Source organism: Lathamus discolor, chromosome 6, assembly GCF_037157495.1.
Source record: "Lathamus discolor isolate bLatDis1 chromosome 6, bLatDis1.hap1, whole genome shotgun sequence".
Classification (NCBI taxonomy): domain Eukaryota; kingdom Metazoa; phylum Chordata; class Aves; order Psittaciformes; family Psittacidae; genus Lathamus; species Lathamus discolor.
This window is the reverse complement of record NC_088889.1, coordinates 13,127,862-13,141,251: the sequence shown is the minus strand read 5'-3', so window position 1 is coordinate 13,141,251 and position 13,390 is coordinate 13,127,862. Positions and strand designations below refer to the sequence as shown.

The following is a 13,390-nucleotide window of genomic DNA, read 5'->3' as shown; positions in this document are numbered from 1 at the left end:
CAAATTCAATCTCATCATTGCCCGTGCTTTCTACAGAAGTTCTAGTGGTTTTTTGTAAACCTGTCGGGTTCAGTTTCGATTTTATTTACACCTTTGTGAATGAAGAGCTGTTTTCAACTGGGGACAAGGTACCTGTTTGCAAACTGAAATCTCATTCTTCCTACCTCTATTCTGGAATAATCACATTGCATAAATCCTTCCTTTTTGTGAAATTTCTACAATACTTAAGCAAGTAGAATCAAATGACTTAAACACCGAGATGTAGCCTCAGATCTATGTTTTGTTTTGTAACATATAATATAAACTATTTAATGTAAACCATAGAGATTTCATACAAGTTAGTGCAACTATATGCTACACCTGAATAATACAAGAAATTAGATGTTAGTTATATTCAACTTGAACTTTGTGGAAATAGATGGCAAAAATTCATACTACAATGAAGAGTGTTTCACCTTGAGAATAGTTTCAGATTTTGCCCTAATTGGGGCAAAGAAATTATTAATAACTTGAATTCACCTCCACAGCTAACATCTGTTTTAATAAAAATTGACCACTGTCTTTAATATTAATTAGCACCGTTGTTAGTGCTTTCCACAAACTGTAGTGCTCTGAGCAATGTCACAAGCTGAAGCACCCGTGTGTGCTTGGGCAAGGGCTGGCTGTGCCTCCTGCACTCAGTATGCTCCATTTCTGAACAGGTCAAGGCCATTCTCCTACTTCTTGCATAAGAAATGTACTGAGCTAATCCTGGGGAACTATTTCTGACTTTTATTCTTCTGCTATTTTTTAAGAAGTGTTCAGTGCCAAAAATATATAACACTAACCTTTTCCAATGTATAACAAATAGAGAAGTCCTATACCAGTGTTTTCCTATTAAATAAATGACAAACTTTTACTTTGCTTTTCTTCATCTGGCCTGAATTCTTTTTTTTTTTTTTTTTTTTTTTACTTGAAGAAAACTTTTGTTCTGATGATGTGGAATTTCTTAATGAAACTCTGAGGACATGGTGTGACATGCAAATGCAGCGTTTAAGGTACTGGAGGGGCAGTGTTAGAAACTACTGAATGGCTGAAAATGCTTTGTGTTAGTTCACTTTGATGCAGGACTGGGTCTTGTAGTCAGAACTTTTCTTCTTAAGTTACTGGTTTGACTGTTAATTTGATCACACTGTGTAGAAGCTGCACCATTTTTACTTATAGGAAGGACTTGCATAAGTGGAGGTGGAAGCCAGATACACAAAATGCAGTGTAAACTAAGTGAATATGGAGCTCAAGTCATGTAAAAGGTATTGGAGATGAGAGGCACAGCTGGCATTTTGTTCAAAGTACTTCATTCAAGTCCTTGTATCTTTCAAGAGCTCTGTCTGGGTCTTTGCATTCCGTTCCTGGTCTTTGGGATCGAGATGGAGATGTCAGTCTGCATCTATTCACCTGCTTCTCTCTCGAAGCATTTTGGATGTAATCTGCCCATGTGTATTCCTTATGGCCTTGTCTTTTGATTTGCTTGTCTCTCAGGAAGAGCCACAGTCAGGCCTCTACTTGCATTTCTTCTCTGCAGTGCAGGTGATGGTGCTTACACACTGAACGATTGTCTATATTGCCAATTTTTCATTATTCAAAGTCCAGGATTCAGAAGACCTTGCTTTCACAACCAAACCAAAGTGCAGGGTCCTGAAACTGGCATTCAGTCATGCCATTGGTTGTCAGTTATGTTTGCCAGTTAAGGAACTGTGCTTATGGAAATGAATTTTCCTGGAGGATCTAATAAAGTTGATGGATTTACTGAGAAAACAGGTCAATTTGCCTGAGGTGCTAATAGCCAAGGAAGTTTCTGTGGATTGAAGTTTTGTGTTAAATGGGCTTTATAGAATGGTGGTTTATGCTGACTGTTGTGGAGAGGGTTGTTTGTGTTGTTCTTCAGACAGGCAGAAGCAGAATGAGGAAGACTTGGACATCACTCCTACTGCAACCATGTGGTTTGGAATGAATTCTTCAAGCCTGCTTTTTGAGTCTGCAGTATTACCTGATTTTAAATAAGCTTCAGACCAGCATCCTTGCTAAGCAGTACATATCCAAGCTAATCTCCAGGTCCCTCTGTTTTCACTGATTTATAGTGAAGCTCCAGTGGCTTAAGTGGATTTATAGTTCACCAAACCCCCAAAACTGCAAACGTTTATATACCTTCTCAATTTAGCTATGATGCCTGCTGTTTCTCATAACAATGAATATAAATTGCACCCCTGTAAAGAAGCCTGTAGCTGACACAGTATGCAGAGAGCTACGTTCTCCCTAGAGAAGAGAGATTTGCTTGTTTTCTCAGATAAATCAATTGACTTTGCTGGAAGAGTAAACTCAGCAGGAACTGATGGTGTGCATAAAATTAAGCTTTTGCACACTTTACAGCATGAAGCCTTATTCTGTTCTGATGAAAAGTGAACCTTGAAGTTTTGATTTATTTTGGCTCCTAAATCTCTGGCAGTAGGTTTTCTCATCCCATTATAACCCAGAGGGTAGGATCTCTGGACTGGTGTGTCTCACAGACCTCTGTTTCACAGAGAGGATCTCATCAATTCTCTCTGGGGTTCTTGGCATTTTTATTTTTAGACCCAAGCTTTTTCCACTAGACCTCAACTACTTAACAGATATCTTGGTGGAAGTCTAGGAGATGTCTTCAAGACTTACACAGTCACCTGTCCTGTCCTGCCCAGATAGATTCAGATAGACCTAAACCTTCCTCCCAGTTACTTGGTTATTATAATCCAGTGACTGGGGCTCAGTGCTCTTCCTGAGCAATCCATTCATATGCTTCACTGCCCTGATTTTTAGAGATTTTGCTCATGTCTACCCTAAAGCTCCTTTGCTCTCATTTTAGCCATGAATCGCTTTCCCATCTCTGTTGAAAACAAGAATAGTTTAGGAGATGTCATTTGGAGATAATGTTTTTATTTTGAAAGTTGCTGTCTTCTTTTCCCTAATGTTCTTATCCCTAAACCAAAATCACCCACTTCTCACTTTTATTTCTCACAGTTCGTGTTTTAAGGAGATGCTGCCTTTTCTTCTCAGGTTTTAGAAATGCTAGATGAGTAAGAAGAGACAGAGTCTCTAAGGGCAATTGTATACATCTGAATACGTGAGGAAGAATTATACAATAGATTTTAATATCATTTTAAGTAACACCAACACAGATTAATGACCATAATTTCTTTTTCATTGAGGTTACTGCAAAAAAGAACAGTAAACACTAGAAACTGATGTAAAATAAATGTATGTCAATTTTCGGTGCTGTTAATAACCATCGTTGTACAATTTGTTTATTATAATTCACAAGTACTTTGACAAACAAGCATAGGAAGAATAACCTCAGCCACTAAATTTCTGCTTATTTGCTGCATTGGCAGGAGAGTTCCACTGCGGGTTTGAGGATGGTAACATTTGCCTTTTCACTCAAGATGACACAGACAATTTTGACTGGACAAAACAAAGCACTGCCACTAGAGACACAAAATACACTCCGAACACTGGGCCAAATGCAGATCGAACTGGTTCCAAGGAAGGTAAGCTCCAGCTGTGTGCTGGGTCCCTGGCACTGGTGTGTCTGCTCCACCAGGGTGAGGGACCTGTCCAGGACAGCCCATTCAGACAGCTACATCGACTTTTCTGATTATACCAAGAATAAGCATACTTCAAGGACTTCTAAAAGAAATTGTCATGTGGCTTGTCCCAAAGCACGACCCACTAGTGGTGCAATTAACCATCTTGTATTGCTTCTATTGTGCCATTTTCAAAGCGATTGCTTTCACATTATAGTCTAGTGGGGAAATATTCTGGCACATCTTGACATATTCTTCTGGTTTATGTCATTTAAATTCTAACTTGGACTCAGACTGTCACAATGAGATTATTTTTTTTTTTCTTTTGCCCCGTTTTTACTTTGGATGTTGTTAAAATGTGTAATTTTCAATCTGCTACCCCAGTTAACAGAAGCGTGCCATCTTGACTGCAGTGCATTTGAAAAGTCAGACATACTGTACTGAACTTATCAAGTACTGCAGTAACTTATGCTATTTTATTGTATGTCTCCTGCTTGCACTACCAAAAGGGGAAAAAAATCATACTGCATTGTATTTGCTTGGTTGAATCGAGTAAATCCTCTCTGTTGTTGGCACAGTCTAGGATCAGAATAAATGAAATGTCTTCTTTAGTGAAAATGAGCTTTTGATCATCTGATCGACATAGACAGTTGAAAATGTTCTGTGAAAGGTTTCCATCAAGATATTTTCCTTTTATTTTACAAGTCATCCCTGCTCAGTGTTTATAGGAACAAACTGAAACCTTGAGACTGAAGTCTGAACCCCATCATAAAAATTTTCTTCTTTTCTTGTGCATATACAATGTTACATTGATTTTAAGTTGTTTACAGGTATTGACCTGCTAGCCCGATTATGCTCTTGGTATAAAACATGTCTTTGAAGTAGTTGTGGAAAGCACATGGACTTAATGCAGAAGAAATATGTCCCACAAACCATGGTGATGTCAGATGCATGTGAAAAATGAATCAAGATGCTTGATAGTCCTGGTGTCTTCCTGCATGTATATGTGTTGGGTTTTGAAGACTGCAACCTAATGATTTCCATTTGGACTTCCCCTAGGTTTCTACATGTACATTGAGACATCACGCCCCAGGCTGGAAGGAGAAAAGGCCAGACTTGTTAGTCCTGTTTTCAGTGTCGCTCCAAAAAATCCTTATGGAGCTACAAACACAGCCTATTGTTTTAGCTTCTACTATCACATGTATGGACAGCACATAGGTGAGAGAAAGCCAATGGCCTTGTCTTTTCACTTTGGGAGAAGTAGCAAGAGAAATGTCCACTTGTGTGAAAGAAAAGCATGGGAGAACTGCCAACACCTGCAAGGGCCAGTTGCAACCAAAGCTAGCAAGATGGGTGCTTGAGAGCGTCAAATTGCTGTAAAATTGTTTTCCACTAATCAGCACACTGGCGGAAGCCCTTCTTGCACTAGGAGGCATTTCACACATGCGTAAGGTTTTGACTAGATGTCGCAGGTGGAACGATGCATTTCAGTCATGAGAGAGAAATAGCAATATGTTTATTGATATAAAATCGTGATTTAGCAAAGTTTCTTAGTAAATGCGACGGTGGTTTAATGAGATTCGATGGCAAGGTGCAGTTGAGTATTTACTGCATAGACGACGGGATCAGACAACTGGTGGGGAGACCCTCCTGTTGGGTCATGAGGTTCAGAAAGGATGTCCTTGTGTTTCTGAAATCCTTCTCAGAGAGGAACTGAGGTGTGGCTGGATCCAAACTTAGTCCCACTTGTGGTCAGCAGTTTATGTCTAAAGGATTATAGCTGCACGATCAATCCTTTATATCACTTAGCTAAGATCAAAGTTCAGCATGCTGCCAATCACTTACCAAGGATCTGTTGTGGCCAAGAATCTCTCAGTCTCGAGGAATAACCTCGAGAGGCATTCCAGTGCCAGGGGGGATCCTGGTGTGCAGCCACTGCCATGCAGGAGAGCACCATGAGCTCTGGGGTGCCCATGGGTTATGGAGTGAGATCAGTTACCCTAAGTCATATTTACATACCAATTAGATACATTAGTTTCTTCCACACTTGGCTTGAGTTGGACCTTGATCAGCATTATGGTTAGGAGGGCGCATGTTGCTCAAATTAGTCCTTGGCTATTGTGTTGCTCTGTGTCTTCCCCGGGTCCACTTTGTTTGGGTCAACCAGGTGCAACCATCATGACCAGACACATCCATTATGACTGCCACTGGTAGTTATCACTTTACAGGAAATAAAGGTCAGATTGTGGGAGAGCACACTGCCACAGCAGGGGACTTTATAGTGTAAAAATGGAAAAGGTGGTATTTGCAAGGACTTTGCCTGATACTAACACTGTTTTGAATCACTAGATTCAGGATCGAGCAATTAGCAGCAGCACTACTCATGTGCTGGCAGCTGGGGCAGCACAGTCTGTGTGCAATGCAGCAGCACACAGTTCCTTTGTAAAAGTCATGAACAATTTGCTCACAAGCTGTAGGAGTATATACTTACAAGATGTATCTGTACATTTATTTTTAGTCATAGCTCATTCAACACAAACATTTAATTTCTTTGTGTTGTGTGAAAAAAAGGTGTGGGAATATATGAAAGTATAAATGATAGACAGCCAATTTTTATAAATCCTGTAAATCCTCTTGGGGTGCTCAGTTCTTACTAGTGTGTTGGGAGGTTTTGCAGTGCCAAGGTGGCCTGACTTGATGTATTTTTATATGTATTTCAAGGGCAAGCACATCCTCAGAGTGCATCCTGGTGATTGCTTCAGAAAACCTTTGCTTGCCCCCAGGAGGAGTTCAGATTTTAAAGAGAACAGACAAGTTCACTTAGGTTTTTGTTACTTGTGTCTGCAATGTGCACGCATGAATTCAGCCCCAGGTCTAAATTCTCCTGGTTCTGTGTTCCAGAGGGAGCTTGGCTGTTTAGTGGAAGGAAGTGATTCAGCCATGCCACGCTTAGTGCAAAAAATATAAACTGCCCTATAAGGTCATATACCACGCTATTTCTGGTATAGGACAGTGAAGAGTAAAGTTACAAATATAATGGGTCAAAGACATTTTTCTGGAATACCTTAGGATTGGGATAAAGTATAAGAAAAACAACCACTGAGGCTGACATCTGTCTACGAGACAGTGACCTCTCATTGTGGAATTCTGTTGTTTTTTTACTGGGCTACCTTTTCAGCAAGGATCTGTGTCCTTACCTTTTTTGCTGAGATCACTCTTTCCTGTTTATGTATAATTTCTTGAATTGACACATATGCTGGCTGACGAAGGAACTGACACACAGGTGAAGATGGTGACAATGATTAGTGAGTATAGGTTACATTGGATTTGTCCATGGCAATGTGGACACCTAGTTGTCAAAAACCAAAATTTCTCAGTATCACTTTTGTTCCATAATGTTAAAAATACAGTTACCATAATTTTAGCTAATGTTCAAAATGGTCTAATTTTGAATAGCTTTATATGAAAGTACATATTATTCTGTCTTTGAAGAGCAAACTGGCAGAAAAACAATAAATTAATAGCATCAGCCATGTGTTTGAATGGATGCTTATACATGTCTACTAAATTCAAAATTATAATTCCTCAGAGTAACAAAATGTTATGAAACACATGAGCATGCAACATGCATACGAGGAATAAATTATGAAATCAGCAAATATATGCCATTTGATTTCCCAGGTGTGAACTCTGTCACTGAAATTGTTCACATGAGGATAATGAAGAAAAAAGAAAAACCTAATGGGTGATGAAATTCTAAGACTTCAATGATTTAAGCACATGATTATTGTATGAATAGTCGTATTGATGAGGTAACTGCCTGAATGAGTTTTTGAAGGTCTGTGGTCTTAAAAATTGCTTTGGGTTAGGAAAGGGGTTATTATAACACAGTGATTTGCCCAGACAATGAAACTATCATGTGTTTCAAGTGATGTGTCCTTCTGGTAAGGATGGCCACCAGCCTCCTGGGCTGTGTCGGGTGGAGTGTGGCTGGCAGGTCAAGGGAGATGATCTTGCTCCTCTGCTCAACACCAGAGAGACACATCTGTGTGCTGGGCCAGTACTTGGCCCCCTAGTACAGGAGAGACATGGGATGACTGGAGAGAGTCAGAAGGATCTAATCAATGTTAAATGAATACGTGAAGGGAGAATGTAAAGAATATCAGAGATGCTCAGGTACAGGACAAGAGGCAAAGGGGCACAAATTGAAATAGAGGTAAATCTATTAAACATAGGATTTTTTTTTTATTTTTTCATGTTTTTTAAAGGTGGTCAAACACTGGCACAGGTCACCCAGAGAGGTTGTGGAGTCTCTGTCCTTGGAGATAGCCAAAATCTGACTGCACATGATCCTGGGCAACCTGTTTTAACCTGCCACGCTTTGGGCAGGGTTTGGATGGGATGATCTCTAGAGGTACCCCCAACCTTAACAATTCTGTGTGGAACAGTAGATTTAGATTAGATACTAGGAAGAAATTTTTCCCTGTGAGGGTGTTGAGGCCCTGGCACAGGTTGCTCAGAGAAGCTGTGGCTGCCCCATCCCTGGCAGTGTTCAAGTACAGGTTGGACAGGGCTTTGAGCAACCTGCTGTAGTGGGAGGTGCCCCTGCCCATGGCACAGGGGATGGAACTGAATGAGCTTTAAGGTCCCTTCCAAACAAAAACATTCCGTGATTCTTTGATTTTTTTTTTTTTTCCAGAAAAACATTTTATTACATTTTGTTTAATTACATTAATCCCTCATGGATAATTCCAAATCTCATTATTAAAACAGACTGACTATTCTCAAGCTGCTACAAGCCTCGACCCTTCACATCTGTTCTGGAATTTGCAGCCGACATATAGAAGGTGCTTCTTACCCCCATTCGGGAATGAGCACTGCCAGTCAGGGCGGCTATTGGCTGTAATTAATACTGCCAGCTCATTGACTTCTTCCCAAGAGCAGGATAGGAGCTGCTAACTGAGACTTCATCTGTGATCTCTGTGTTGTAGGATCTCTCTTTTGAACAATGGTGAACTGCTGATTCTTGACCTGACTTTACTGCAAAACAGAATTGTCTTTCAGGGCAATTTGGCTTTCATAAATTCTGGCCTTTTCCTTCCTTGGACCTGGGGATAGCATATTCAGAGATGATGAATGGCCATTAGCCTTTGATTTTTCATCCAAAGTGCTATAGCACTGTGCAGCAGACTTTGGTGCATTTCCACCGGATTGCTTCATTCTCCCTAGTTATCTGTATCCATAAGTTTTCCAAGTAGTATTAGTTATTATTCCCACATCTTAGGGCAAAGTACGTTGTTTTCAGAACAGTTCTGATGCTCATCAAAATGTTTCTGCATTTCTGACATGATTTTGAAGGATCCTTAATGAAATGAAGTATTGTCCTGGAATGGTGCTCTGTTGCTGGTGTGGACTGGTCTTGGAGGCTTAGGGGAAAAGATACTTCATCCTCCATTCTTAAAAATTAGTTACCTCGGTGACATCATTTCAAGAATATGCCTGTTGCAATATAAAGGGAAAAAAAAAAAAAAAACAGCTTACCAGTTCAGCCAGCTCAGCTTCTGTGACTGCTGTTCAGGTCTTAAGTGTCTCTGGAGAAGAAGCTGAAAATTTCTGTAGTGATAAGGAGAGGTACTTGGAAATCAATGCAGAGAGCAGAGAACAGATCTGAGATTAGCACTTACACCTCAGCACATCTCTGATGAGATAAACAAGGACCTACATCCCATGCCATGGCAATTAGATTCAGGAAGATAAAGCATTTCTTTACCTGAAATAGATGTCTGTTACTTATAAGTCAGATTGTAATTCTTGACAGATCACACAGAGCTAACTCTGAGAGTGCTGGCTGCCAGAGAAACTGTATGTGCTTCGTTTCACACCCTTCAAAAGCAGAAGGTAGATTATCCCTGAAGCATAAGAGAAATAGAAATTCCCATTACTTGATTTGCAGAAAACAATAAGCCATTGTTGGGGAAGAAGAAAATGAAGAGTCACTGCCCTTAATGTGTCTCTACATTGAGACAGAAAGAGGTTGTAGCTCCATTATAGCTGTCACCATCTTTTAAAGCAATCTGTAATTCCGATTTTTCCGTCTACACCCCAAAAGGGGGTGTTTCTAATTGGTGCTGCAGGAGCAATACCTTTTCTTGTCATTAGAGAGCCATCACAAAACAAAAAGGGGAAGCAGAACATGCTGTCAGCACATTGTGAAAGCTGTTTGTGCTTGCACAGTGATGAGCTTCGAAATACCACTCTAGTGTTGCAGCTGGTGACGTCTCTGGAGTACTCGGGACCCTCTTGGCATGATGCTGTCAGAAAGTAAACTTTATTCCTTAATTCACAGTTGTTCCTCCTGCCCACTGTTTTTTAATCCTGCTCAAGAGTCAATTCATTACCCATTTCTGTGGAATTTGGAGTAGTTTGAAACCTTTAGATGAATTCTTGCTGGACATGCCTCAGCATGAACCCTATAGCCAACCTGGCCTCCCACACAGCATCAGCTTTGCAAAGGCCATGTAACTTCCAGAATGTTACTGGCAGAATTTCAAGGGTAAGCATGGGTTGCAGGTGCCATTAGTTAAATTTTCAGTGATTTTTAGGGCTGGTGTGTGTGTGTATCTAGCAATGAGGGTCAGGCAGTTATATCCATACTAACTAATGTGGTGAGCAACTGACCATAGCTAGTACAGTGGTGGCTATTCTGTATTTTAAATAAGACATCTATCCTTCTGCTATTAATTTGAAGAAATTACGTGACACAGAGAGGCTGAGGATGCTGTGAATAGTCTTAAATCTCTAACTTCAGCAGTGATGGAATTGTATGCTTTTTGTACCTGACTTACTCAGTTATTCCAAACAGCCCTGTGGCATGGGCTGTATCAGCCTGCACAAACAGGTGGAACAATTAGCCAGCAATTCATGTCTTTCTTGATATGGGCATTGCTTTTTGTCTTTTAGAAAAATAACATTATATATAACTCTATTTTATAATTTTAGGTAGCCTTGTCTGATAGCCTGCCTTTTTTTTCAAACTACAGACCCAGTAGAAAAAGTCTTGGAGAGCAGCAGATGGGAAGGAAGGGAGAATTGTTGTAGCTGACTAATACAAACCTTGCCCAAGAGCTGCTGTTGCTGTTTGGAAGAGGTCTGAGGCTGAGCAGCCACTTGGTGTGAGCAGCCCTGCATAGGCCTGCAACATATTACTGGGCTGGGCTGTAGCGCTGCTGCCAGAAACCCTCACATTTCTCTGCTTGCAAACCTTGTTTCAGGTTTCTTTGTTTACCCAGTAGCGCATGTAGGCAGAGACAGAATGTCCCTGTTAGAAGCCAGGTTTCCTTTGTGCTATTTCTGCACCCTCCCTTGCATTTTGGAAACTAAAAGGCTGCAGCAGGAGGCAGGTTGGAGACATGGTGCTGCCCAGTCGCTCTGGTGAGCATCACTTCCCCCACCTCTATCAATGAAGATGTATGGACGCATTCTGGGCACCCTGGTAAAATAGCCGTGATGAGAATATTTGCTGCTCCATTACACAGTTAGCCTTATGTTTTTCAAGGCAGTGAGTTTTGCTACTGCTAGAAATAAGAACTTTTTATTAGCAGGAGCTGAGTCACTGTGCAGCTGTCTCAGATCTGAGAGGTTTCATTGCAGATATAATTTGTATGAGCTTCCCAGCTGGCATGCCTAACACCCTAAAAAAAAAGTAATCTTGTGTGAACTTGACTCTGAACTTTCTCGAATGAAGGCAAATGCAGTAGTTTACAAAGAGACACCACTGCCCCACACATCTGCACATAACAGTGGTGGGCAAGAAGGAACAAAATTGGCAAACTGTGTGAATTACTGAACCTTGATAAATTAAGTCAATGCATTTGCTGTGTCCTGGTGCACCTAGACAGTCTGGTTCACGGTCTGAGACAGTGAGGTTAACCAGAGAGAAGGGCTGCTGAAGCAGATGGTCTGTTACCTGTTTCTAGTAGTGTCTGTGCTTAAGCCAGTAACATAATGGTCAGTAGTGGGGAAAGACCCAGATTTGGGGGGGGGGGGAGAAGTTTATCTGCAGTGAGGGCCTTTACTGAGGTTATTTTAACTCAGAGGATTATGTTTGTCCTTAAAAAATACTCCTTAGCAGTAGTAAGAGCATCACATCTATCTCTGAGATAGATTTACCAGGCTTTATGGCACTCTATTAGTTAAATGATGTACAGAATAAACAAGAAGTTGGATAGTCTTCATAAACCAGAGCTAAGCATAAAGCAACCAAGTTGCTCATTTATCCTTGGATAAAGAGGTTATAAATGCTTTGTTTGTATTAAAGCACAGCAAACCACCTGGTGCAACTGCCTGGCCCGCAGCAGGGGAGTGGACTTCAGTTTCCCTCCACTGTGGATTTACATCACCAGTTCACGGTGTTCCCAAATTTAAAAGTTTCAGAATTTACAAAATTCCTCACGTGCACTCACACCTCTCAGAGGCCCATGTGAAATGGGAAGGGGGGGGGGGGGGGGGGGGGCCGAGCAGGGTACTCACTGCTGTACCCAGCCCATTATTAGAGAGCCTAACCGATTCCAGTTCTCCACCTCTCTTGTAGGAAGCTTGAATGTTTACCTGAGGTTGAAAGGCCAGACTGCGATAGAGAACCCATTGTGGTCTTCAAGTGGAAATAAGGGACAGCACTGGAACCAAGCCCGCGTTAATATAAACCCCCCAACTTCATTTCAGGTAATGGCTTGTGCATTGCACACCGTGAATGGGAGTATTCGGTTTTTGGAGGGGGGGCTTGTGTATCCTGATGCTTTCCTTCTAACATACAATTTCACAGCTTCATTTGAGCTCCAAAAGCTGCTTTATGGACAGATAACTGCTTTCTTTGCTTTAAATAGGTGAGCACCATAGTGCTTAATAATGCACACTTTAATAGCAGAACAGCAGCTGTTTACTTGAAGACAAAATTTCTTTAAGTTTTCAGGAGATGCTGGTAGCTGATATAAAACTTCGTTTCACATTAGCAACTGCAGTACAAAATTATTCTTGTATAAAAAATATCTAGGGCCCATGGTATAATGTGTTAGAGATCTCTTGAAATACATGCATTTTCTGCAGAAAAAGGAACAATCTCAGATTCTCTGCTGAAAGGTCCCAAAGCAGCAGCACTGCCTGCACAGAGCTACTGCTGTGGCAGAGCTGCACACCTCATTCACTAGGCGTGTGGAAGTTACGACAGGCTTTCACACATTCCAGTTTTGGTTTGACAGTGAAAGGCTGATAGACTATTACAGGCAGTTCTCATTCACGCGGTGAGCTGTTTGGAACTGGAACAGACCCAAAAAAGCAGCTGCCACAAGCAAGCACTCGTGTTTGAGGCTGGGAATGTCATTATGGAAGATGGGAGTCATGGGCTGTACCCTGCAGTGCAGTGTTCTCCAGGCTTTGTCCCTTCTCTGTAACCTTCAGATCTCCCAGGGAGATACCAGCTTTTGGGAAAAAGAATCATTGAGTGCAAGTCAAAACTGCTATCTTAAACATGCAGACTGGGATTCACTTTACGGGTAATTACTGATCCTAACCCTTCTTTTTGATTTCCATGCATGAGAGGCAATGACAAAAGAAAAGATTGGGCATATGTGATCGCAGAAGCATTGCACAGGGGGAAGTAAGAGGAAAATTGAAGGAGAGAGATATGCGAAGTATAGCATTACATGATGTTTGAGTGGAACAAAGTGGCAGAACTGGAGAGGAAGAGTGCACAAAAGGTAGATAAGTGTGTTCAAGTACACACAGAGCATGGGGCCATGTAC

General features: G+C 41.1%; 1 protein-coding gene across 3 annotated transcripts in view; it reads left to right on the top strand.

Annotated features, from left to right (window-relative positions):
• The window catches only part of MDGA2 (MAM domain containing glycosylphosphatidylinositol anchor 2), a 387,881-nt gene that overhangs the window by 362,757 nt on the left and 11,734 nt on the right, over nucleotides 1-13,390 (top strand). For 2 of the 3 annotated variants that reach the window (XM_065685161.1, XM_065685162.1), the window contains exons 13-15: nucleotides 3,402-3,557; nucleotides 4,653-4,811; nucleotides 12,184-12,314. In XM_065685161.1, coding sequence (XP_065541233.1) covers nucleotides 3,402-3,557; nucleotides 4,653-4,811; nucleotides 12,184-12,314 — 446 coding nt within the window. The remainder of the gene's footprint in view (nucleotides 1-3,401; nucleotides 3,558-4,652; nucleotides 4,812-12,183; nucleotides 12,315-13,390) is intronic. The other variant, XM_065685163.1, reaches the window with a different exon arrangement.